This window comes from Oikopleura dioica, chromosome XSR, assembly GCF_907165135.1.
Source record: "Oikopleura dioica chromosome XSR, OKI2018_I68_1.0, whole genome shotgun sequence".
Classification (NCBI taxonomy): domain Eukaryota; kingdom Metazoa; phylum Chordata; class Appendicularia; order Copelata; family Oikopleuridae; genus Oikopleura; species Oikopleura dioica.
The window spans coordinates 5,191,702-5,216,089 of NC_137294.1; the positions used below are offsets into that span (position 1 = coordinate 5,191,702).

Here is a 24,388-nt window from a genome sequence, read left to right on the forward strand (position 1 = left end):
ACTCGGCAATTCTTTCAAGTTTCATTATTCTTTGATTATTAAACCATATTGTGATTTTTGCCAAAGCCAATAAATTTCAAAATTAAGAAACCTTCCTGGGCATAAAACACCACTGGGGAAGCAAGAGTCAATCCAATATCCCAGACTATTTTGAAATATATATTCCTCCCAATAGACATTGACCTGCTGGTGTCTTGTAAGTCTACTTGTTTCTTAAGGATATAAGCTATGAATTTGAACTTTCGTAGCGCCTAAATGCGTTGTAGGATCATTTTCATTTCAAAAGCAATCCTACCTAAAAATGCACGCAAGACTCAAATATGGTATTTTTAAAAAAAATTTTATTGAAAATTTTCCTTTTAGAGCGATTTCAAATCTTACTCTCTCGATTTCTCGAAATTTTTCCATTGCATCGCTAAAACTAAACCGTGTCTTTTATTTCGATGATGTTAAGCTAGAAAATTGACGGGCTTTTATTTCGAAAATCTTTCGAATTTTTATTCTAGCGTTTTCCTCTTTCTTGCTCGTGTTTTTCTTCTTTTTGTGCTTTTTCGCTTGCAACCAATCAAAGCGCTACGCTCAACCGCGCCACTCTCACGGAAAAGAGGAGTCGAGAGAGCGAGCGCCCAGCGCGCCGCTTTTTACACTATTCGCGCGCTTGGTAAGCCTCATGAAAATGGCTCTAAAATCGGTTTCGGTCGGAATTAGGAAAAACTGATCCGTCAATTTTGTAGATAAGGGTTAAGAGAAGTTATTTATCGAAAAAACTGGACCGATTTAGTGGAAAAAATTCGAGGAATCGAGAGAGTAAGATTTTAAATCGCTCTAAAAGGAAAATTTTCAATAAAATTTTTTTTAAAAGTACCATATTTGAGTTTTGCGTGCATTTTTAGGTAGGAATACTTTTGAAGTGAAAATGATCCTACTTCGCATTTAGGCGCTACGAAAGTTCAAATTCATAGCTTATATCCTTAAATGCAGCCGTTTCATAGATCACAATCTCCGGTCGCGTTTCGAATCTCGAGCTTTCTTCAAAAAGACCATTGCTGAAGTCACGTGTGACGATCTGAAATTTTATGCAAAAAATTTAAAAGTTTATTTAAAAGTACCATTCCAATGTTTCTACCCCCAAGTTCTCTTGTTCGTTTATAGACGCGAACTTCGTTTGAGAACGAGCACATAAAACTCAACCTATGGCTGAGATGGAAGTTCTGAATAAAATCCCCTTCGGGAGTTGGTTTTTCAAGGTCAATCGACATCAAGAAGCTGATTTGTTTGTCTGAGACGATCATTTCCATTCCACAGTCGTCCAAGGGAATGTCGAATTGTAGGAATTGATTGTATATGTCCAGAGTTTTCATTTTAGGACCATTTGGTTTCGGATTGATTGTACCGTTATGCGCCTCTACCGTGCACTCATTCAAAGAAGAGTCCATTTCGTTGATTCTTGTCGCGTTATTGAGAATGAATGTTGCCGCCTTACCATTGGAATCAACAACGCCAGGATTTTCAAAAGCGTCTTTTCTGACCTTTACCGTCATGTACGTGGGGTTGCAGCTGAGTTCGACGCATTGGGGATTTTCGATTATGCATTCGTACTTTCCACTCTCTCGCAGTTTTGCCGACCAACATCCAGTAGTACTTTGAAGTTCTTTTTCCGTTTTTCGATCGAATACGGAGTTGGGCCCGTATGAATTCCCTTGGCAAGTAGGAAATGACTGTGCGGAGCGAATCGCCGAGTGATAAACTTCTCTGACGGTTCGTTTCTAAAAAGATCGGAGTTTTTCTATTCAACCTGTCTTTCTGTACCGTGTAGTCTTTTTCCGATGGTGCCTTTTTAGGGAGCACATGCCTTTTACTGGTTCTTTGTTTTTATAAGTAAAAGCGTGGCACTCATTGCCAGGATAATCTTGGCACTCTTTTCCGCAATCATAAAATGACTTGACGTACTTCTCAACAAGATCGTTTCCGAGAATGTATGTGTCCTCGAAGTTCCAGTACGGATTCGAGCCAATAAAAGTCTGCACTTTGTTTCCAGATGGCTCAAATAAGCTTCTTGCATTCGACATCCCTCGAAGCAATTTTTCTACAAGATCGTTTCTGTCGACTTCCCCGTAATTCCCATTGAAGCGAGGAATTGCAGTCTTAGCGACAAAATTGTTGATCTGTTCGGAATCAAACGGCCGTTGTTCCCTTTGTGCACGAGTAATAGTGTCATTCGCAATTACTTCATCTTAAAATTTGAGTTTTAACGAATCGAGCCCTCAATTTACTTCTTGTACCTTGCGGAAGTTTTTCGTAAAGAGTCATTCTCGGCAAATCAATGTTGAAATCTGCACATTCCGGAACAAGGCTCTCGAATTCTTTGTCCAGGTTGCAATTGACGTGTGAGATTTTTATCTCATCCGCAATGTTCTTTCTCCAGGAGTCTACGTATCGAATTTTGTAGTCTGCAATTGTCATGATTTCGTTCATTTGAGGGCAGTTTTTGCAAAGATTCGAAGCGACGTAGACCAGGCAAAGATATCTCCCATCCTTAATTTGTTCTTTAGAATCATTCAATCCCAATAGATTCAACCTCTAAGCAATCGATCAAAGATTCAGGATCTGTCCACTGTATCTCGCTCTGCTCTACAAACTGCACGCCATGGGTGTTGAAGAAAAAGCATAAAATCAGGGATATATGCAGTAGTTTTAGTTCGATCATAAAAGTCAACTATCGGGGAAAATTTTCACAGCTCAGTTGAGCAGCTTTTTTGAGTTTTAATGTTTGGACAATTCGTGTCACTGGCATAGACGGTTTATGTAAATCCACTTTCGTCAATAATTTGTTATAGTCTCGTCTATTCTTCTGATGCAATAGCAATTTCAAAGAAAAAATCTTCTTTCCTAATCAGAGCCCATCATTTGTCCCTCAGACAGAGTATTTTTTGCCCGTCAAACTCTTCGGCGCGTGTCGAAACAAACAGGAGTGCAGTTTCGACTTTAATAAAGAGCCGTAGTCAATTTTATAAAACAAAAAGAAAAATGGAAAACTTACCTTTTTTTTGTTGCTCAACTCCAAGGGAATCCTCTCCCGAGCACGACTCTGGAATCCATTTGACTCCAGAGTCTGGATACTATGAAGAGAAGACGTCCTATACTCATAATATCTCAGATTTTTATGAAAGATATCTTCAAAACACTAATCTTGACGGCTCTTTCGAGTCCGGATCACAGTCTCAAAAATCGGAGGATCTTTTCTCCAGAGAAGATATGCAATCACAAACTTTTTCTGAAACATCTATGCAAACGATCGAAGAAGAAGTTTATTATAAGAATTTGGCGGAAGAGTTTATGGGGCCTCCAGTCGAAACGTCTCTATCTCAAGAGTCGCAAACGAATTTTACTCAAGAGATAAATGAAGCCGTTGATGACGGTCAATTGTACCCGAACTCCCAACACTATTATCGAGAAATGGCGGAAGAATTTGAACGGGAAGAAGAAATGATTCATCCAGACAGCCAAAGACCAGAGTCCCAGCAATGGTCGAGCCAACTTAGTGAGTCCTATGCAATCTTTGAAAAAACCGATTCCGACCAGTGAAAACCAACTTAACTTCACTTATTCCTTCACAACGATTTTCTTCTTTTTTCATCATTTTTTCCCAATTTGAGCGGCCGTACAATTTTTGTCTGGTAAACGAAACGATTTGGAAATACTTCTTCAACTACGCTTGGTCCTCCACGCCGCACTCGTTTTTTCTCATGGCCGCTCTTTCCCGCGCTCCTCCGCTAAGGGACGTTTTTTATCTTTATTTTTGCCTCAAGAAGCTCAATCTTACAATTATGTTTTGATCTCTTTTTATCAAATGTTGATTTAACAGAGAACTATAATAAGAAAATTGTAACTTTTTGATTTTGACTCTTTTCCAGAAACATCCCTAAGAAAGGCTTACGATGCGTGCTCAAAGGCGACGCTTTGCTCTGGGCAAGTATGCTCGTGGCCCGCGGCGTGTTATCACCATGGCGAGTGCTATCAGTGGATTGGGCGAGTGGCGAGGCGACAAGAGCTGCAGATTACTGCCTTTGATGAGTAAATACCTCTCCGGCAGGCAACTTGAAGAAGCAGCCATCGACAGAGGCAAACTTAAAAGAGACAAGAAGACGACGTCCTCCTTATTGCATGGTGACCAATTAGGGATTGTTTTCCATTAGAAAAAATGTCCTCCTCAGACAACTTCTCAGACTGTAGTAATGCCTTATAGTAGTATTCTCGCTTTTTAAATGTTTACTCGAATTATCGTAAACTCAAGACTTTGAGAAGATGAGTGACTCTTATGAAATGGTGATGATAATGTTTGAGTCGCATTGCGCAAAACAGACATGTTTCATTTTTGAAAACAAGAGCAAAAGATGGAAAATGCTCTTGAATTCGTCATGCCCCAAGCAGAGGACTCGACTGTAACAACCGTTTCTTTCGACCAGTCTGAAAGTCAAGATGGCGCATCGAACGATGGAGAAACCAGCTTTGCGAGCCACGAAACCGCGCACTTCACCGAACATCACGGCGATCACGACGAATTTGACGATTTGAATGCAATAACAGAAGAGAACGAGCCGCTCTGGACAGCTTCAACCCCTGACGATCCAAATCAAATGATGGAGGTAGAATCGACGAGCCCTAACTCTAGCAAAGCGAACTTTCGAATGCCCCTGACAAATCTCAAACGACGAAAGTCACCTGGAGGAGGTTTGATTCTCTATTTTTGAGAAAGTATAATTAATGCTTAATCGTTTAGCTGAAGCACAAGAATTTCACACGCGAGTCAATGCCAAGTCAAAGGTTATGTTTTCGTGTGACGTATGCGATTTGGAATTTTGCGACCCAAAACTGGCGGTCAAACACATTTCCGAAAATCACATCCCTTCCATGCCTAATCTTGGCGCCAGCTCAACGATGAACCAGGAGCCGCAGCTGATCATCAGCAATCCGGACGGAGTCAAGACACAATTCCTCATGGACGGGCAGCGCCTGTTAGACATGGACGGAGAGGGCGTTTTCATACAAATGGCCAACTCGTCAATCAAAGAGGGCAACTCCTGCCAGATAATAACGTCGAACGCAGCTAGTAGTAATTCCCCGTGATGCAGAGCCAGCAGCTTCACGGCTTGTCCGAGTTCAGTACCATTAAATACGAGACAATTCCCATAACCAGTTCCGTCTCCACGCCTCTCAACTACCCCAAGCCGACTCAAAAGAGCAAAACTGTTCCAATCGAAGCTGCTCCAAAAGCTCTGCCTTGGAAGTATCGCCAGTCGGAAGCATCGCGAAAGATCGATCATGTAGAAGTTGCTTCTGTCCCTATTCGAGGAGCGCAGCCTAATTTTCAGCAAATGCGAAAACACGGCAGCGACGAGTTTCTCAGAGAAGACCATCTTGAAGATCAAAATCGAAATCGTCAGCTGATGGCTCCTGTTGGAAACCCCGTCGTTGTCGACGCTTACTCGAGTAGTCACACCTCGCCATTGTCCTTTCCAGAAGATGTGCTTGAAGCGGACCTAATGGGAATGTCCAAATCCGACAAGGTAGAACTATCGAATGTATATCTAGCTTGAATTATTTAAATAAACTATTTACAAAATAATTAATTTAAGGCAGTTACTATCGGCGAGAAACGCTTCACATGCGAGAAGTGCAACAAGCAATTCTACCGCAAGAATAAGCTTCTGCAACACATGGACGGACACGCGGCGGAAAAGATGCATCAATGCCAGTACTGCGGGAAACGTTTTCAGTTTAAAACATCGCTTGTGCACCATTTGAATTGTCACTCAGCGAATCCGCGATTCAAGTGTCATTTCTGTGGCAAAATACTCTCCGCGCACAAGATGCTCCTCAAACACCTAGTGAAGCAGCATGGCCAATCTGTAGACGATGAACTTGTTCCCGTCCACAAATGCGAGGACTGCGGCTACAAGACGATTTATAAGTCCGATTTGACCAAGCACAGGCGGAAACACACTGGAGAAAAGCCCTACAGATGTCCCATTTGCTTCAAAGAATTCTCTGATTCGTCGATTCTGCGAAGGCATGAAGTTGTGCACACAGGCGCGAAACCGTGGAAGTGCAGCTTCTGCGATAAAGCATACACTCTCCGCTCCACTCTGACTAATCACATCAAAAAGGTATGCTAAATAAAAAAGTGCTCTTACAAAAAGTTCAAGGCGCACAGTGCTTGGGCAAATGTAAATGTCTGTACCTATCAGAATTGCAACAAAGCCTTTGCGACGCATGATGAGTACGTCAAGCATTCAAAAGAATGCCGTGGCAATTATCAGCCATCGCCCAGCACTGCCTCGCCCGTCTCTGCAAAAGAAACAGAAATTCTTATAGGTAGCATTCTTCTTTTGAAATTTTTCCAACAGTGAATCTCCTTATGTAGGCAACTCTTCGAAGCAGTGCAAGTTTCTCGGCACTCAAGTTCCGAACGGCGATCTTCACAAGATCAATTCTGGCTTCCAGATTGTCAATGTGCCTCAAAACGACGAATCCAAGGTCCAAATAATCGCCTCGCTCGAGCACTCGCATTTGGAAGACGGAATAACTCTTGACGATGCTGGACGAGTTTTTACAAACCAACAACTGGAGGTAACATCTTCATTAGTTTCCTGTGTTAATTAAGTTCAAATAAGACGATTGTATTCGATCGACAACTGACTCAGAGCGACTCGAACGTCCTTCAAGTTGAGAATGGTCTCAGCCAAGAATACAGAATAGTCGGAATCCTGCCAGAGAACACTTCTCGAAAGGTATAAACCTTATTAATAAAAAACCGGTTCAAAATTGAAGACGATGCGCGTACCAACCACAAGCATGGTTCCGATCTCGACGTATTCCTCGACTATGTACGACTCTGACATGAAGCCGGTAAGTCATGAGAACCTAGTCAAGTTGATTCAAAAATCGCATCGCAGGTCAATCAGATCTCTACAGCCTACAGACAGATGGTCGTTCAAGATGCTCGACAAAATGGACATGTTCTGAATGAGCAAATTGAATTCGTGAGTGCGCTATGTTTGACTCTATGCTAATACTATTCAGGCTCAACAGAATCCGATTGTCTACCAAGATGCAGACGAGTCGAAAAGCTTGATAGTCTCGAGCGCGAGTAATGGCAGCATTCACCTGGTGCATACAGTCGCCATGGCCAATACAGGATCTAGCACTAATTCTGTACCACAGCCCAGAACCAGTTGAGTCCGAGTACCAAGTACCTGTATGCCTTTCATTTCATAGTTCCGTTGCCAGACAAAAATTCGCGTGCCTTTGTTTTTCTACCATTTTTTACCTCCCGGGAGACCCCCTTTTCTTCAATTTCTATCTATTTTAGGCTCACTTAGATTATTCTTCAGAAGACTCTCTTTTTTTACTTTTCAACTAACTTTAATTCAAAATTGCTGATTCATTCAGACTATTTATTTATTCTGTACACTTATTTATTAAATAAAATTAACCGAAATAACGAACGAGTATATTTCTCTAAGGTTCGAATTGTAGAATGAGCTACAGTAGATCCTTGGAAGATAGTCCAACAAAGAAATCAAAGCAAGCCAGGGTTGGGGTCGATTGGAACGAGTGTCTGGTAGGCGGCGAGGAAGTTCAGGAACCGATTAACTTTCTTGTAAAATTTTTTGAAAGAAAGAATACTTTCAAATAATGGTTAATGTTGGATATTCGTTCTGAAGCTGCAGTACGCTGAACATGGTTGCGATTTCCAAATTGTCGAGCTTTTCGACAAGAGCAAGGTTGGAAGTCTTTCGGAGGCGAAACCGAGCGAACGATTCATGGGAGAAGCGTACGTCGATAACCATCTCAAATCGAGTGAATGGTGCCAGTACAATGTGCCTAGAATTCACGTCCCTGAAGGGATAGAGTCCATGGAAGCTAAGGAGAACTTGGCAGCAGCAGAGATCGTCGATGTATGTAACAGAATTCAACTGTTTAAAGCGATATGGTTGAAAAATAATTTGTTTAGGAGCAAATCAACTGGGCATTCTTCATGTCGACTCCGGGAGTATTAATTTCCATCAAGGAAGAGCACCAGAATCTCGTCAGACACATCTCGAAGAGCATGAATTCTCATATCAATGACTACCCGGTCATGGCCGAGATACCAGTAGTGATGAAGACTGATGACGAAAATAACGAGGTGGAAAATGGCGCGTTGAAAGCCTGGAGAGTCTGGGACTCGCTCAGAATGGCTTGCGATCATAAATTAAGGCTGCTAACAGTGTATGTCACAAATGATATGCCGAAAAACTATTTTTTTATGTAGCCTTCGTTTGGGAACAGAGGTGCCGCTAGAATACGAAAAAGATTTCAACCGATGGTTGGGCGAGCCTATTTACGCCATCATCATCGAGGACGACTGTTGGACACTGAATCGAGCCGGTTATCCTTGTCTCACCAAGTCGCATCAGAACTTTATCAGCAAGTTCGTGCACATGGACCCACTGATCATCATTGAAACGAAGGGAATGAACGAGGAATTGCACCTGCGAGTGTCTTACATCAAAAATGGAAAGTGGCCGCAGTGGTTGAGAAATGTGCCGGACATTAACGGCTATCGCGAATCCGGCCAGTCCGTCTCATTGATGGACTATCTTCAAAGTAAGACCTCTCCGAAGCTTCGAGCTTGATAAAATCTGCTTTAGCGCCGCTTCAGCCGTTGATGGACGATTTGGAATCGCTGACTTACGAGACCTTCGAAAAAGATCCAGTGAAATACGATCTTTATCAGCAAGCAGTAGAAAAGGCTCTGAAGGCGAAAGATTTGGATGAAACGATAGTTTTCATGCTCGGTGCTGGAAGAGGCCCAATTGTCGATAAGATTTTGAGGGCTGCGAAGAATGTCGGCAAGAGGATCAAAGTCTATGCGATCGAGAAGAATCCAAGTGCAGTCAATATTCTCAGGTAGAAAATCGAAGGAACTTCCATTATTCATCTACCATTCGCAAGACTTAAGAATAATGAGCTACAGATGTGGGGAGGCAATGTGGAAATCATATCCTCGGACATGCGTGATTGGAAGCCGGATTTCAAAGCTGACATTATAGTCTCCGAATTGTTGGGTTCTTTCAGCTGTAATGAGCTTTCGCCTGAATGTCTTATTGGAGCCAATCATCTGCTAAAGGTAATAAATCTTATTTGTAAATGTGGTGACCGAGAAGTAAATTTCAAACTACTGGAAAATTAACACATAATTGTCCTGTGATTGATGGCCAACCATAATTGCCGATCACTAATAGTGGTTACTAGTAATTACTATTTCAAAAGAGTTTCCGGACTTCTTAAAACTAAGAAAGAAAGCTTCGACGTTCTGTATCGATTTGGGTTCGTACTTAACAGTTCAGGAAGTGTTAGCTCAGTTCAATTACGTGCGTAATTCTTTTTTGCGTTGAGCGCGGCGCTGCGCGATTTCAGATTTTGCGTAGGTGCGCCGCGCAGAGTGGGCGCTTCTACTATTCGCTCCACGTGCCACCCGAGTAAAATTGAGCCACAGCGAGAAATTCCCTCCTTTCCCTTGAGAAATTTTCTCAGAGATCCAATCAGAAGCACTCAATGGGAACTAATTATTTTGTTCCTTTTTTGAGAGAGATCTAGTCGAAAACCTCGGTCGTCCTATTTAATTTGAATAGGTAAACTATAGAGAAACTTCTCCGAAGGATTGTTGAACTAAATTCTCAATGCTGATTATTTAGGATGATGCTATTTCTATACCCACATGGTATACTTCGTACCTGGCTCCGATGACGTCAGAAAGTCTCTACCGAGCTGTGAAGAAAAGTGCCAAGGTGGACAGACCAGCGTCCTTTACATTCGAATGCAATTACGTAGTTAACATGAACAACAAGGTATTACTTTCCAAAAACCTTAATTTTATAATGTTTTTTTTTTTCGCAGCTTATTCTTGGCGAAGAAAAGGAAGTATTCTCCTTCAGCCACCCGAAGGCCTTCATGAAAGGTGGCAATTCCTTCGATCAGCGAGCTTGTCTTTCATGGAAGCTGGCTTCCGAAGCCCGAGTTCACGGTTTCGCTGGCTACTTCCACTGCTGTCTGTACGACGATGTGTTCATGTCGATTACTCCGAAGCATCACTCGCCTAAAATGTTCAGGTACTGTCATTTTTTAAGCTTCGACGTATTATTTAAGTTTCCAGTTGGTTTCCCGTGTTCTTCCCGATCGAAACACCAATGAAAGTGCGGGCTGGCGAGACTTTAACAGTACACATGTGGCGTTGCACGAGAAAGCGCGATGCCAAAACTTGGTACGAATGGCGAGTCACCTCTCCGGACGTCACCCGTACTTTCAACCCAGCTGGTCGAGCCCAATCAATCGGCTCCCACTCCTAGATTTTTGAATATTTTATTTATTACTTTCTTCAAACCTCACATAACTGCCTTCCCGAAGGGGCGATGCTCAGCGAAAGCCCAACATGTTCGAGGTTCAAGTTACTCAAGTAACTTACTGATTGTGTTCTTTACAGATTGATTATCGGCTCTCGGAAATATGCGCGCTGAGCTTTGTCACTTCAGCGGCCTCAAGATCCACCCCGGCCATGGCATGAGCCACTGCCGAGCCGACGGAAAGGTCATCCGAATGATCAACAGCAAGGTCGCCTCCTTGTACCACAACAAGAAGAACCCCAGAAAGCTTCGATGGACCATCCTCTACCGACGAAAGAACAAGAAGGGCATCAGGTATTGGAAAGCGAAAGTAGAGTCCTTGTGAATAATCAGATTAGCCAGGAAGCTTCTGTGAAGCGACGTGTCCGACGTAACGTCAAGGCCACCAAAGCTGTCGGAGGACTCAGCTACACTGAAATCCTCAACAAGAAGATGCAGAAGCCCGAGGTAAGACCTACCCAAGAGCCCACTTTCCACCGACCCTTGTAGATCCGACAGAAGCAGCGAGAAAACGCCATCCGAGCTGCCAAGGACAAGAAGAAGGCCAACGAGGCTAACAAGAAGGCCGCTCGCTCCGCCACTCTTGCTAAGGGCAAGGCCGCCGCTCCCGTCGCCAAGCAGATGAAGAAGGGCGGTGCCAAGGCTGGAAAGCGCTAAAAACTTCCCCTGTCTTAATTAGTATTTAACTTTGTACTTTGACAGGAGTTGTGTTCATTCAAGTTACTTAAAATTGGGCGTTTTAGATTTGATCGAAATGGGCGCATACAAGTACATGAACGAAGTTTGGCGCAAGAAGTCTTCGGACACTATGCGATACTTGCAGCGGTAACTTTATATTCACCTTTTTCAGGGCTTGACCATTTGTTTAAGAATTCGGGTCTGGCAGTACCGAAACCTCAACACCATCCACCGAGCTTCCAAGCCCACTCGACCAGAGAAGGCCCGACGACTCGGATACAAGGCCACTCAGGGCTTCGTCGTTTACAGGCACAGAGGGTTGCACGGCCTAGCTCAAATTACCTGCGATTAGGATAGCCAAAGAATGAAAACGGCAAAGAGTTACTCGGAAACACGGGGCGCGTGTCCGGTAACAAACCAGTTCTCGACTCTTCTCCGCGTTTTCTTAGTCTAGTCGCTCTAAAAACTTCTAGCGCGTGGAGAAACACTATGATTCCAAGTAATGACTCGTCATGAAACGAATTTAGAGACTGGAAAATCCAGCAGAGGGCCTTATGCAAACGTAGACGGACACGTTTCTAAACGTCCGCGGTGAATGTTCAACCACTTGACAGAATCAAGATCCGACGAGGTGGACGAAAGAAGCCTGTCCCCAAGGGAGCTACCATGGGTAAGCCCACCAACATGGGTGTGTTCGTCCAGTTCGCCCGACGACTTCAGTCCGTCGCTGAGGAGCGAGTTGGCCGACACTGCGGCTCTCTCCGAGTCTTGAACTCCTACTGGGTTGGTGAAGACTCCACTTACAAGTACTTCGAGGTCATCCTCGTCGACCCCAACCACAACGCCGTCCGAAACAACCCCAAGCTCCAATGGATCACTGCTCCAGTGCAGAAGCACCGAGAAATGCGAGGCCTTACCTCCGCTGGCAAGCGATCCCGAGGTGTCGGCAAGGTTAGTTCAATTCAGCTCGTAATCGCCCATAACTCGCTTTGCTCAGGGTCACAAGTTCACCAACTCCATCGGTGGCTCCACCCACGCCGCCTGGAAGCGACGAAACACCCTTCGACTCCGACGAAAGCGATAAACTTCCTGTACTTGCCACCTTTGAAGAGTCTCATACTAATCTGCCAGACTTTTACTGTGAGCTCTTTATCGGGAAAAATAAAAGGCGAAAGGACGCACTTGACGTTAGTGATTATTACGCAATCGATATGCGCATGTTATAAGGCAGGAGGCAACGATCAGTGACTGATCATGGCTAGTTTAGAATGAGAAAATTATTAGTAACTTTGCGAGCAAGCGGAATTAGAGAGAGGGCCAGGAATTTATCAGAGAAACCGCCGAGAATCCCGATTTATGCAGGTTAGAGAGATCAGCTCTTAGCTTAGATTTTATGGTTTCTAGTGGCGAAGGGTCACAATCCTGGGATTTACTTCTCTAAGGCAGGGTCTTGAGAGGGCAACGTCTGCCCTACCTCCTAGAATAGAGAATAATGAGTAATCAATCGTACTTAGCTTTAGCTGTTCACGCCTCTCTAAACCCGTACGAGAAAGCGGTCATGAAAGAAGTATCGGATTTTGATAGTCCAGTTTTTGCGAAAGTGTTGACGGTCGAAGCGGCGAAGAAATTTCTGTCTGAATTCGGCGAGCAAGCAAAGTGAACGAGAATTCCTCTAACACAACTGTTTCATTGCAGAATGATTCGAATTGATCGAAAAGTGCTCGATATTGAAAAGGTACTCCAGATGGGCATGACCTTTCGCTGGCATAAGAATGAAGATTCGTGGGAAGGGGTAATTGGGAGGTGAGAATCGACGGTACATTCGTCCGAATTCGGAATTTTCAATTTAAAGGAACGCATTCCGATTGCAACAAGTTGATGAAGGTATAAAATATTCGCTCCTCAATCTGACAGAGAAAAATAATGATGCACTCATTGAACAACAACTGCGCCAGTTTTTCGACTTGGACAGGGATTACAAAATTTCGAACGACGATAAAAACATGCTTGAAGCCATCGCAACTTACGATGGTATTCGCCAGCTACAACTGGACCCAGTGGAGACACTATTCAGCTTTATTTGCTCCAGCAACAACCACATCTCAAGGTTTCGCATAAGTAACAAATGCAATTGTGTGATTAAGATTTAGAATATCTTCCATGATGGTTTACCTTGGTAGAAAAGGGCCCCTTCTCGTTTGTGGTCCAGTTGACCTTCACCAATTTCCTGATATTAAAACACTTGCTGCGCTAACAGAAAAAGAGGTGAGTTGGTGATACTGTTTCACTTTTCACAAACGACTATTTGACAGAAAGAAGATTTATTAATAAATTGTAAAGCTACGAGAAGCCCAGTTCGGCTATCGCGCAAAATACATCGTGAAAACTGCCCAAATGATTTTGGAGAACGGCGGCGATGCCTGGGTAGAAGAGCTTCAAAATCAGGACTACGATGTGGCAGTGGAAAAGTTGATGACTCTTTCTGGAATTGGGCGAAAAGTAGCTGATTGCATCGTTTTATACGGCGTGAGTATTTGCTCTGCGTTTTCACAGAAAGTGTAGAATTAGTCTACAAGACTGACAAACATCTCTGAAGAAAATTGTATAATTGAACAGGAATTCTTGGTTTACCGATTTGTAAGCTACGGACATGCTGCAGACGTTCGGTTGTGAGTGGCGATTTCGCAGTCTATCCATTGCGCTAGGATTAGAATCCAGTAAAAATAGCTCACTAAAGCAAAATAACCTCCATTTTCTATTCATTTGCTCCTGTTTATAAACACGGGCCGCCTTTTTCATATATGCCCAAACAGCGATCAAGGTCAATATTGTCTACGAATTGATGAACAAAAAATAGAAACTATAAACTCACGTAAATGATAACTACGTAGATGATAATAACTCTCAAGTCGAGGACCTCCGTTTGTAAAATAGACATTGATTCTTTGAGTGTATTTCTTAATCTCTCGCGGGTACCTTTTTGATAGCTCTCATCAACAACTATGCATTAATATTGAACGAATATTTTTTAGCTGAATAAGCGCCAGGCGATTCCTCTCGACGTGCATTTGATACGAATCGCGAACCGCGGTAATACAGCTGTAAATTATAATTACTTACTCTCCGTTAGATTACGGTTTGCGCGAAGCTGAGAAGGGCCTCACCCCGGCGCGATACAACAGCATTGTCGCGAGATTGAGGGAAACTTGGGGCGAAGATTCGGGGTACGTCCAGGAAAGGGATATCAGCGCCAAGAATTTACTCCTGGATCCTCTCAAAAAAAAAATTGCAATAATCCCTACAAAAAGACGGTGCTTTTCTTTAAAGAATTGCAGCTTGCGAAGGCGAAGAAAGGAGTAGGAAAGAGGAAGCCAAAGAAAGAAACGACAGACGTGAAGTTAGAGCAAGAATCCCTCCCTAAAAGGGGCAGACAGTGTGCGAAGAAATCCCCAGAGGAGAAGAAACTAAAGACAGAAGGAAGACGTAGAAGTAAAAGCAGTCGAAGGCTCGAATTTTAGGCGCTAAGCTTTTACAGTAACTTTTACTGTACAAACGCACTGCCAGCTTTTGACTGCCATATATTTTTTGAGAAGATACTATTTGTATTTAGCGCTAATTAGGAACTGAAAATTAAGAATTCTTAAAAATGGCGTTGCGGCATAGAACAGACTCGATCGCTAAGTACGAAGAAGCCCTGAGCGAAGTTATGGACAAGATCGCGCTCTCGTACGAAGACTTGAATGCAATCAAAGAAAAAGTGAAGGGAGATGTGAAAGCGAAGCTCGAGAAAGATCAAAGCGGTGTTGGACGAATGTTAAACTCATATGTAGCCAAGATTCCAAATGGGTCCGAGAAGGGCGAATATATTGTTCTGGGTAGAATAATCGACTTTTCATAATTGCCTATAAATTGTCTTATAGATTTCGGTGGACGATTCTTCAGAGTTGTTTATGTACGTCTGAACCAAGCAAACTCAGCAGATGCAGACTTTTCCGTGGCCCCAAAAGGCTCTGGAACAAAACTTGGCAACGATGAAGCAGTATTTATGGAAAGCAAGATCTATCCACTAAGAAAGAATCAGACCAAAGGTTCAGAAGAGCTTTTTAAACTTATAGCAAAGGTATTTATTCAATTCATATTTTGTTGGAAACGATGAATTAGAGCTGTGCTGACTTTTGTAGTCGCTTCAGGCTAGAAGAAAACCCCATCGATATTGTTCTTGTGAATTCGTTTCCCTGCCGCCATGAAAGCATTAATAAAGCAACTCTTATCCGATGGAACAAGGTAAGGTACTTTTTCGCAAATACCCAACTCGATCTTTTTATAGACCGTTCTGGTAAGGCTGTAGTAATAGACTGCTTACAACTTAACAGAATATTTTCTTTATGTGAATAGCTAGTCATCGTTCTAGTTTGAGCTTTTTTTATCTATTAAAAGCTGTTTCTAGGGACTGCATCCAAGCGACGGAATCGGATTGGACGTTTCTGAGCTTCTTCAAAACGCGATCAGTGATGCAGGCTTACCGCACAAAGTTGTCGCCATTGTGAACGACACCGTTGCCTGCCTCTTTACTGGTGTTAGCGAAGAAGTCAACACTAAACTTGGTCTGATTATTGGAACTGGCTTCAACTTGTCCTTCTTGCGGACTGAAGAGCAGACACAAGCTGTTAATGCTGAAATGGGCAGTTTCGGTGACGATGGCGAGCTAGACGAGTATCTAACGAGCTTCGACAAGGATATCGTCAACGCTGGTTATATGCCTAATCCGGGGAAGCAAGTGATCGAGAAGCTGGTTTCGGGAACTTACTTGCCAGAAATCTTCAGAATCATGGTCAAGCACTTCGTCGACGAAGGACTTATGTTTAACGGCGTTTCATCCGACCAAATTGACAGAGTGGGAGGAATTCCAGGCAGTTTCCTTCCACAGATTATTAGAGCCGGCACCCAAGGTAAACAAATGATTTTCGTATGTGCGATAAAAGAAATTGACTAGGCTTAAACCACGTGCAGGATGTTTTGATCAACATCGACCTTTGTGGAATGTACGCCGATGCGGAAGCCTGTCTTTCTATCGCAAAGATGCTCACACATAGAGCTGCTGGACTTGTCGCCGCTTGCCTCGCTGGAATCATCGAAGTCTCAAACTACTCAAAGCACAGTATTAACATTTGCGTAGGAATGGTTAACATAAGCAATAATAACTTAAACTCTCCATAAGTCAAACAGCTTATGGTCAAACCGAACAAAGACGGATCGTTCTACAAAAGCCACCCATTACTAGCTTCCTCTATTCAAGAAATGACCCAAGAGTTATTAGATGGGCACGAGGTAAATACCAATTTAGTAACTTGTTAATTAACTTGCTAGCACCACATCGGCCACAAGATACAGGTACCCGTCATTGAGTGTTACTTAACATTAGTTTGCCATGCTCGTTGCGAGTCTAACTTAGCTCAGACGGTGTCTATCATTTATTGATTTCAACATAACTATTCAGGTGACGTTCCGAACATCATACGACGGCAGCGCGAAAGGCGCCGCTTTCCTCGCTGCTGCCAACGTCGCCGCAAATCAATAGACAACTTCTAACCTATTCATCCTGAATTGCTTCAATTTCTAGTTTATGGCTGTGAGTGAGGCTGAATGCCAGTTGCGAATCTAATCTGAGTTAACTTCAAATGAATGCTGCGAATAAATGATTGAAATGACATGAGAAAGTCGTAGTTGAAATAAGCTAAAAACGCACTTTTAGCTTATTATTTCCCTGCTAAGTAAATAGTGAGTCCTTATTGTCGGCAGTAGTGAAGAAATATTTCAAAATACATTTACATGTATCGGTTCTTTGTACTTGAGCGTCAAGAAACCAGCAACAAAAAAAAGCAGGCACATGAGGAAGGAAGAGCGTTCGGCGAATTTAGCTGCTCTGTAGCACAAGATCTGGAGGCTGCCAACGATGCCCCAGTTGTTAGGATTGAAAAGCTTGGGGAACTTGGCACGAATAAAGAAGCAGGTCGCGCTGAAGAGAAGCGCAATCTCAAACTTGGTGAGGACCGTTTTCTCCACAAAGTAGTCCTCCATCTGAGGCCTCATTTCGATTTCTAATGAAAGATGAATTAGAAAAGACCAATTTAAATTTGTTCTTCGAAAGCCAAAGAGGGCAAATAGTTAAAAGAAGGGAATGTCATAACGGAACAGTTGATTAAAGCGGAAAACGAGAGAACCACCTAAAGGGGATTGTAAATGCCGATACATTATCGCGATTAGTAAATAATAAAATTAATTGGCATAAGTAATCAGAAATCCATTCGACGCGCTTACCAGGATTATTTGCTTGTTTTTTACAGGCACCCGACAGTTTTCAAGAAGAAACCTTAATAATTTATCTCGAAAAAGAAACTGTGAATGCCTGCAAAAATTTATTTTCGTGACCTTCAAATTTCCACTCTATTAGGTCAACCTTTATAACGAAAGAAAGAGTAGAAAGAATATATTTATATTTTCGAAAAGAGAAAGAGAGAGAGCAGTCGTACACCAAAACAGTGAGATTAGAAGCAGTGCAACAGATTGTCGTTTTTGTTTGTTTTTTCGTTTTTAAGAAAGAGTGGAATCGAGATCAGAAGTGAACTTTGCTTGTTGATGACTTTCACCAACGGGGAAATGGAATTTTACAGAAATAGCTTGAACGGGGCATCTAGTAAATGAACGTGGCCATATTCGGGCGGTAATAGTTCTGGTTCTGCGAAGGGCCGCGACTCGACGGGTATTCTATAAATACATTAAATATTTCAGGGAGTGAATGTAAAACTCCGCATATTACTGCCAGTACGTTTCAAACTTACGGGCTTGATCTGCATTAGACGGATCATAAATACTGGGCCCTCCTTCGTCCGCTGTCAACAGCTGGTCGTTTTCAGAGGTGCCTCCGACGTTGACCTGGCTATAAGGAGAGACATTTCCGCCTCTTATCGGATATTGCGCGCGATTATGGTTCGGCTGGTAAAACTATAACGATCGTTTACTCTTTGATTTTTTCTTGCTCCTTTACCGTTTGTGAAGGGTCGGAAATAGAATTATCCCGATTAGGTCCAGAAGTTACGATTTGGTCATGGAAGGTATTCTGAAACGAAAATTGTGAAAAGAGTATTGAAGATGTAATTAACCTCTGGATTAAGCGTAGGATTTCGATCCCACTTGTGGTACAGCTCAATATCGTTGGGTTCTTTTCCCGTCCTCTTCTTTCGAATACAATAAGCGAGCATGACAGAAAGCGTCAGAATCAACAAGAAAACGCCGGCACTGATGCCCACCACAATCTTTAAATAAAATGTAAGAAGAAAGGCCAAGTTATAGCGCCAAAATCTCACCTGATTTTCTTTCAATAAATTCCAAACACTCTGGTCGTTATTGTCGGGCGTGGCGTCAGACTGAGGATTGTCGGTGCTAGTAAAATGGTTACGAGATTGAACGAACGCAGATAAGGATATTTACTCTTCGTTTGGTACTGGAGTGTAAACATTTTGTTGACACGACGGATCATCATCACTCCATTCGAGCTCGCCCCCAGAGTATTCGCATGTGCGGCTTCGCTCACCGACAAGCTGGAATCCATCCGCACACCTAGATGATCATTGAATCAACTGAAGCCGCAATCGTTTACTTACGAATACTCGCAGACACTTCTTCTCGAGTTGCCAGTACATTTGATGAATCCGTTTTCTGGCTGATGCAACTCTGGACAGCTGGCAGGAGGTCCGCAGACTGGTAATTCTGCAGACCAAACTCCATTTTCGCATAAAATTGAAGTTGGGCCGACAAGTTCAAGATCGTCTGGGCATGAGAATTTACACGACTAGCAGCCAATTATTAGATTCGCAAAAGATAGGAATTGACTTACAATTTCGTCGCAATCGTCTTGACGATTCGGCGAGGGGGAAATTTCGGGGCATTGCGCGTTTTTACAGCTGGGCAGTGAGCTTTGAAGGGTTCCGTCTTCAGTACAGCCAATCACATGCTCTTCAAGCGTGTCAAGGCACTAAAAAGAACATGAATTGAAGTTCTTTTTTGTTCTCTTTAATTCGAGGAAGAGGACATCCCACCTCAATGTTGCATTCATTTTCACTGCAGGAGATCCACATAACCGAATCATCATAGTCTGGCTCCGGACAGATGGCGTGCGCAAAACTGGGAAGAAGGAGAATCAGCGATTTCATTGTCTTATTCTTAAATAATCAACTGTTAAAAATCGAATTCTAACACTTTTAAATGGCGTTGAACTGATATCTTGGCAGGGCAGGTTAATATAGTTTTGGCTAGTAGAAATAGACACTGCTACATGGTTTTCTTGAAGGTGTTTGGCTTCTTGGTCTCTCTGACGCATCTGAAGCCCATGTCGTTGGTGGACGAGTCTGGGGAGTTGTGATGTCGCGCTGCATTGCGAATTCTATGTGCGGCTCTTTTCAGCCCTCGTCGAAAGTATGAAACTGGCTAAACTTGGCGCGAGTACATAATTGGGCCTAATTAGACTGTCGCGCAGAAAAGTGATTGAAAAAGCAATAAACTCTCTTTCCCTCTCGATTCAAAATTGACTCTTGGAAATTATTTTTTTTTTCAGAAACGATAACTTTGAAATTAATCTTTTTTTATTTCTTTCCTTTCTGGCGCTCAAGCCGGACAAAGGAATATATAGCGCGTAGTTTAGTCACGCTTTTGGCTGGAAAAAAGAAACGGAAGTACTTCCACACAAAAGACGAAATTACATTACAAACAGCTTATCACTCGAGACTAAAAAGAGCCCGATACTACCGTGGGATTTTTTTAGAGAGGGAGAAGGCCCCTGGCCTCGCTTCCCCGTTTCACTCTCGGGGAAGTCTAGAAATTTCTTTGAGGTCCTGTTGGGCACTTCAGAATAAAGAATTTAGAGTTCGGCGCACTCCGGAAAAATACAGTCTTCTGATTGGCTAGCCGCGCTAGGCGCGCGCGGCTAAACTGAGAGTCCCAGAGAGCTTAAGACCCTCAGATTCTCAGATCTCCCTCTAGGAAAAAATCTCATGGTAGTTATTTAAAAATCCAGTTACGAAAAATTCGAACGTCATTCTCAACGAGGTGAAAAATGAGCCTGTGCCTGTAAGAGTGCTCTGTGTCAGACAAGAAGCTTCCTCCCTTTTTGACTCTTTCAGTGCCTCGCGGACTTCCTGAGGGATCGTTTTTTGGCTCGTGCGTGTGGTAACGAGCAAAGCGGTCGCCAGTCCACTCCCAAACGTTGCCTATCATGTTGAAGAGGCCGAACTCGTTCTGAGCCCCGAAGGCGTCAACTTTTTAAATTATTAAAAAATGCATTTGAAAAATTAAACTCACCAGGCGCGGTGGTGAGGGGGAATCCGTCGCCCCCGCCATCTTCGTCTGGGAACTCGCCCTGCCAGTAGTTGGCACGGAACTCGCCCTCCGGCGCGAGAAGGTCATCGCCCTAAATTTCGAAAATCAGACACCCCAAAGCAAATAATGAAAATTCAACACAACCGCCTTGCCAAGCAAAAATCGATCTTTTAGCGATTTGTCTCTTCAAAAAATAACTGATAGTTATCAAATTCTAGCACGGGAAAATTACGAGCAATAGTTTTGCGCGTTTTTATCATTTTCTTGACCGCATATTTCTGTTGTAAAACTTAAAAATGATCATAACACGGTACAGGTGAAAAGATAAACATTTATTTAAACTAAACCCTAAAGATAATACATTGTATTCCATTTTCTATAGTGTCCAAAAATACTCTCTTACGCTTTTCTTACAAAATGCGTAGTAAGAAGTTGGCCGATTAAGAAAGAATTACGAAAAAGGCGGACATCTGCTTTTGAAGAGTAAAAATTCATCGTCTCTCTTTTGGAAAAGGTTAACGACTGCGTGCGTTTTCCTTTCGCCGCTAAATTATTCACATCATCAGGGGAGAATAAATTTTGGCCTTCGTCTCTCGGGAAAAGCGATTGTTGACTTTCAAAAGGAGAAATTAAGAAGAAAACTTAATTATTCAAGACTGAATACTTATAATGCAAATTCAAGAAGACAATGCCATTTGCAAAGAATCTAAAAAGGGCCAAGCTACTGGCATGAAGTTCATGATCCGGACCAATTGTCTGTTTATAATCAATAATTAACTATCGAGCGGATGTTGACCGAATTTCGAAAACAAAAAAGCCGAATATTTTAAAAAATATTACTGATAATGTTAATTATACTTGAGTGCAACTAAAACTCATGAAAAATGCAATTCGCTGTAGAACTAGATTCTGGCTATTTTTGGCACTTTGTCAAGAGGAGCAGTATTATATTGTCCACCTTCTATGAGTAGTAAAATTCGCTATTCATGGAAGCTCTTTTTCTCTGGCCGGCGTGTCTCTTTTCAATTTTGGAATGTCTAGCAATGGCAAACATAGGGGGCTGTGTAAAATCGCTTATTCCAAATACTTTTGCACGAAATCGTTGTGCAAATACCGACTCAATTATCAATAATATTTAGACGCCATGAAAACGACACTTTTTGTACGAATCTTAACGCGCGTATTCACCTTATTCTTGGCATGATCATAATTGTAAATAATTTTTTCCCTTTTCTCGAAAAACTGTCGCCTTTCTGAATGTGAGATTCTTCCATGAGTCTTCATAGATTATTCTATTTTCTCTTGTCCAAAAAAAAAGTTTGTTGGGCCTCTCTGCTCAAATTGCTGGGATATTGATCCTAAACGAATTCACTTCAGCAGTTTTAATCGTGTCGAAGCGCACTCGCCCATTTCCACACGATTGCGCCCGACTGGCACGGTGCCGTACTTGACGTTGCTCCAATTATTTAACCCTTGTGCGCATTTATAACGATTCAATGGCAAGTAATAAAGCTAATGAAATTTAGTCCTCTATTGCCTCGAAAGAGGATTCATCTATAGCCTATAGACTATAGGCGAATATCCTTCACTAGGGTCTTCCATGATCCCAAAAACAAAAATTTAAATCCTCTTACATCATCCAAGTTCTTTTTTTCATCGCCGTAAATGCTCTTCTCTTTCTCTGGTTTGCCTGAAACTGGCTCAAAAATGTGTCTTTGAACAAAGAGCAAACACACGCGATTCAGCAAATGAAAAAACCGTGCGTGAATTAGCTCCCCATAAAAAGTGGAATTTCCAAATTGAAACTTTCTCCAAAAGCAGGAATTCTCTGTTTTGAAATTTTCACAGCGGGCGTGAAATTCTTTCCCACTGCGGATCGACCAGCATTTCTTTCCGGCTGGCTGCGTTTTCTCTCTTCATAAACGCGCTCTACTGTGTGCCCAGTATCTGGCCCACTTGAACTATTTTCGTCCCTTTATCAGAGGTAATTCAAAAGTCCTCCGAGCCATTCACATGAAATGAGAGGCTCACATTTAAAATTCTCTGGCTCTGAGTCTCGCCATTTCAAAAGAGTCGTATTTTTTTCGGGACATAAAGCATAAATGGACGCCTATTTCAAGGTCATTGTCGCAATAAAATTAAATTCTTGGCCCTTGTTCGCATGGGAGGCCAGAATTCGGGGCATTAATTTGTTCCTGCTAAAAAAATTGAGGGTTTTGAATTTTTGCCGGCGATTTCACGGTTTCACAGGGAGTCGACCGCAACGGTGATGTCCATTGTCACCGTGAAAATGAAGGTAAAAACTTCTCCTGATTCTAATCATGACATGATTCCAGAGCTTGGGCAAGGGGTCACTACTGAGTAAATAGAGTATAGATTCCCGCGGAAGTAGCGCCGGGATCCAGGCTTGACGTTTTTACGAGCGCTGGAGAAATCTGACTGGATTCGCGTGCTGCTTCCGCGGAACTTCTCAAAAAAAGGTTCTCACCCAAGGGAAATGTTTGGAGACGAGTTTGCCCCGCGCAGCACGCTCCCACTCTGCCTCGGTCGGTAATCTCTGTCAAAGGGTGTACATTTGCACGCAGTGTTTTTCAAAAAACAAGATCATTATGATATTCTCTATGTCACAGAGTCTGTGAAAGAAAATTACACGAAAACGTCGTGAGAGTTTTTTGAAAAAATAGCGATAATTCTATCACCCTAAACCTTTCCAGCCCACTTACAGTAGCGCTCGGCGTCGGTATGCGAGACATGGACAACTGGATGCGTCCATCGGCCCTGGAGTGAACTCTGCGGCCCTTCTGGATGCGCCCAATCTGCGCCGTTGATCATCACCCACTTCATCTGGTTGCTTATGTGATAGTTACACTTATTTACATTTATGATCAAGTGGGCGTGTTTTGTACTTATGAAGTTTAACCCCTGCGTGCATATAAGCCGATATTGCTGCATTCAACCCAACGAATCTCGAAAATTTTCTTCGCGAATGAAATTTTTAGCGCTCGCCTCTGTGACAGTTTTATTCTGGCAAACATACCGCGCCGGGGTTAAATAATAATAAAAGACTTTCGAATAAATAAACTATGAAGTGGAGATTAAGCAACCTAAGCCCAAGGAGCCGCCTGAACCATTTGATCAGCAGACTCAAGGACCTCCTTTGGTAAACAGAGGTCAAAGACGTACGAGTTGCCGAAATTCTCGGCATCCGTTTTGTAGCCGGTCTTCTGAACGAATATCCAGAATTCCGAGTTCGTAACTTCATACGCATCCATGTAGTAGTCTCTAGTTTAGTTTGAGTTTAGTCTCTAGTCAAGCAGGTCAGACCTTGTTATTCTACATTCCCGCGCTGGCTCTTCACCATCGTCTTCTAAAACTGGCGAATCAGTGCCGAAAATGAAGTCTCCTTTGGGAATGAGTACTTCTTTGTTCCATCTCTCTTTGGGAAAGCTCTCATCTGGCGGGTTGAACTCCGGCTCGTACTTGTGTCCTGAGCCGCATTGAATTGTGAGCATTATTCACGGCTTTAATCATAACACGACACTCAGAAAGAGCCTTTTATTGTCCACCCTGACGTAATAGCCAAATAAAATCGACACTGAAATCAACGAAGACATAAATTTAAGGATCAAAACAACGCTTCCTGGAGATTCAGCCACGACCTGGCCCAACTGGAGAATCCAGACAATCATTCTTCTGATGTTTTCGGAGAAATCTTTAATCTCGCCCCCTTTTCTCTGCTAACAAATACGCGCCAGGTGGAACATACGATGCAATAAAAAAGAAAACTGAGTAAGGGTATTTTTCTGCCGAAAATTTGACGCACGCTCATTGCCCCGCGGCTCATTGACTGCATTAGAAAAAAGTATGGAAGGGCTGCCGGGCGGGGCGTC

The 24,388-nt window shown here is 42.8% G+C and overlaps 9 protein-coding genes across 11 annotated transcripts; 6 read left to right on the forward strand and 3 right to left on the reverse strand.

Annotated features, from left to right (window-relative positions):
* Positions 1–970: 970 nt before the first annotated feature.
* On the reverse strand, positions 971–2,746 carry LOC145708040 (uncharacterized). The gene is made up of 5 exons (XM_081785657.1): positions 2,579–2,746; positions 2,283–2,535; positions 1,810–2,233; positions 1,110–1,766; positions 971–1,066 (listed from the first exon to the last, which is right to left on the reverse strand). Exons 1-4 carry the CDS (start codon positions 2,705–2,707, stop codon positions 1,586–1,588), a joined length of 987 nt encoding a protein of 328 aa, XP_081641783.1. The 5' UTR covers positions 2,708–2,746; the 3' UTR covers positions 971–1,066; positions 1,110–1,585.
* Positions 2,747–4,993: 2,247 nt separating this feature from the next.
* LOC145706369 (uncharacterized) lies at positions 4,994–7,493 on the forward strand. The gene is made up of 8 exons (XM_081783758.1): positions 4,994–5,567; positions 5,637–6,167; positions 6,207–6,375; positions 6,425–6,630; positions 6,675–6,791; positions 6,832–6,909; positions 6,957–7,043; positions 7,084–7,493. Exons 1-8 carry the CDS (start codon positions 5,127–5,129, stop codon positions 7,237–7,239), a joined length of 1,785 nt encoding a protein of 594 aa, XP_081639884.1. The 5' UTR covers positions 4,994–5,126; the 3' UTR covers positions 7,240–7,493.
* Positions 7,494–7,540: 47 nt separating this feature from the next.
* LOC145709508 (protein arginine N-methyltransferase 5-like) lies at positions 7,541–10,501 on the forward strand. Its single transcript, XM_081787195.1, has 9 exons — positions 7,541–7,643; positions 7,726–7,961; positions 8,018–8,274; positions 8,318–8,652; positions 8,697–8,955; positions 9,001–9,175; positions 9,744–9,896; positions 9,946–10,157; positions 10,202–10,501. The coding sequence occupies exons 1-9, from the start codon at positions 7,541–7,543 to the stop codon at positions 10,392–10,394; spliced, it is 1,923 nt and encodes a 640-aa protein (XP_081643321.1). The 3' UTR covers positions 10,395–10,501.
* Positions 10,487–11,162, forward strand: LOC145709536 (large ribosomal subunit protein eL24-like). The gene is made up of 3 exons (XM_081787223.1): positions 10,487–10,742; positions 10,787–10,895; positions 10,938–11,162. The coding sequence occupies exons 1-3, from the start codon at positions 10,552–10,554 to the stop codon at positions 11,103–11,105; spliced, it is 468 nt and encodes a 155-aa protein (XP_081643349.1). The 5' UTR covers positions 10,487–10,551; the 3' UTR covers positions 11,106–11,162.
* On the forward strand, positions 11,119–12,278 carry LOC145709530 (large ribosomal subunit protein eL15-like). Its single transcript, XM_081787218.1, has 4 exons — positions 11,119–11,273; positions 11,319–11,435; positions 11,741–12,077; positions 12,124–12,278. Exons 1-4 carry the CDS (start codon positions 11,203–11,205, stop codon positions 12,208–12,210), a joined length of 612 nt encoding a protein of 203 aa, XP_081643344.1. The 5' UTR covers positions 11,119–11,202; the 3' UTR covers positions 12,211–12,278.
* Positions 12,279–12,679: 401 nt separating this feature from the next.
* Positions 12,680–14,488, forward strand: LOC145710625 (N-glycosylase/DNA lyase-like). Its single transcript, XM_081788418.1, has 6 exons — positions 12,680–12,929; positions 12,979–13,233; positions 13,277–13,391; positions 13,467–13,652; positions 14,159–14,216; positions 14,257–14,488. The coding sequence occupies exons 1-6, from the start codon at positions 12,823–12,825 to the stop codon at positions 14,484–14,486; spliced, it is 951 nt and encodes a 316-aa protein (XP_081644544.1). The 5' UTR covers positions 12,680–12,822; the 3' UTR covers positions 14,487–14,488.
* Positions 14,489–14,648: 160 nt separating this feature from the next.
* On the forward strand, positions 14,649–16,836 carry LOC145710622 (hexokinase-4-like). 2 transcript variants are annotated; one of them, XM_081788413.1, is made up of 8 exons: positions 14,649–15,001; positions 15,047–15,246; positions 15,288–15,410; positions 15,574–16,075; positions 16,120–16,300; positions 16,373–16,454; positions 16,494–16,517; positions 16,624–16,836. In XM_081788413.1, exons 1-8 carry the CDS (start codon positions 14,773–14,775, stop codon positions 16,702–16,704), a joined length of 1,422 nt encoding a protein of 473 aa, XP_081644539.1. In that variant the 5' UTR covers positions 14,649–14,772; the 3' UTR covers positions 16,705–16,836. The 2 variants fall into 2 exon arrangements, with proteins under 2 accessions (XP_081644539.1, XP_081644540.1); XM_081788414.1 differs by lacking the exon at positions 16,494–16,517.
* Positions 16,837–17,249: 413 nt separating this feature from the next.
* On the reverse strand, positions 17,250–19,354 carry LOC145710623 (uncharacterized). Its single transcript, XM_081788415.1, has 9 exons — positions 19,223–19,354; positions 19,021–19,158; positions 18,788–18,975; positions 18,615–18,743; positions 18,491–18,566; positions 18,287–18,439; positions 18,172–18,243; positions 17,966–18,128; positions 17,250–17,891 (listed from the first exon to the last, which is right to left on the reverse strand). Exons 1-9 carry the CDS (start codon positions 19,334–19,336, stop codon positions 17,818–17,820), a joined length of 1,107 nt encoding a protein of 368 aa, XP_081644541.1. The 5' UTR covers positions 19,337–19,354; the 3' UTR covers positions 17,250–17,817.
* Positions 19,355–19,398: 44 nt separating this feature from the next.
* LOC145710624 (formylglycine-generating enzyme-like) lies at positions 19,399–24,296 on the reverse strand. 2 transcript variants are annotated; one of them, XM_081788416.1, is made up of 8 exons: positions 24,131–24,296; positions 23,823–23,977; positions 23,609–23,780; positions 23,205–23,336; positions 22,987–23,055; positions 20,481–20,589; positions 20,248–20,437; positions 19,399–19,566 (listed from the first exon to the last, which is right to left on the reverse strand). In XM_081788416.1, exons 1-8 carry the CDS (start codon positions 24,185–24,187, stop codon positions 19,455–19,457), a joined length of 996 nt encoding a protein of 331 aa, XP_081644542.1. In that variant the 5' UTR covers positions 24,188–24,296; the 3' UTR covers positions 19,399–19,454. The 2 variants fall into 2 exon arrangements, with proteins under 2 accessions (XP_081644542.1, XP_081644543.1); XM_081788417.1 differs by having other exon boundaries at positions 23,823–24,217.
* Between the last annotated feature and the right edge of the window lie 92 nt (positions 24,297–24,388).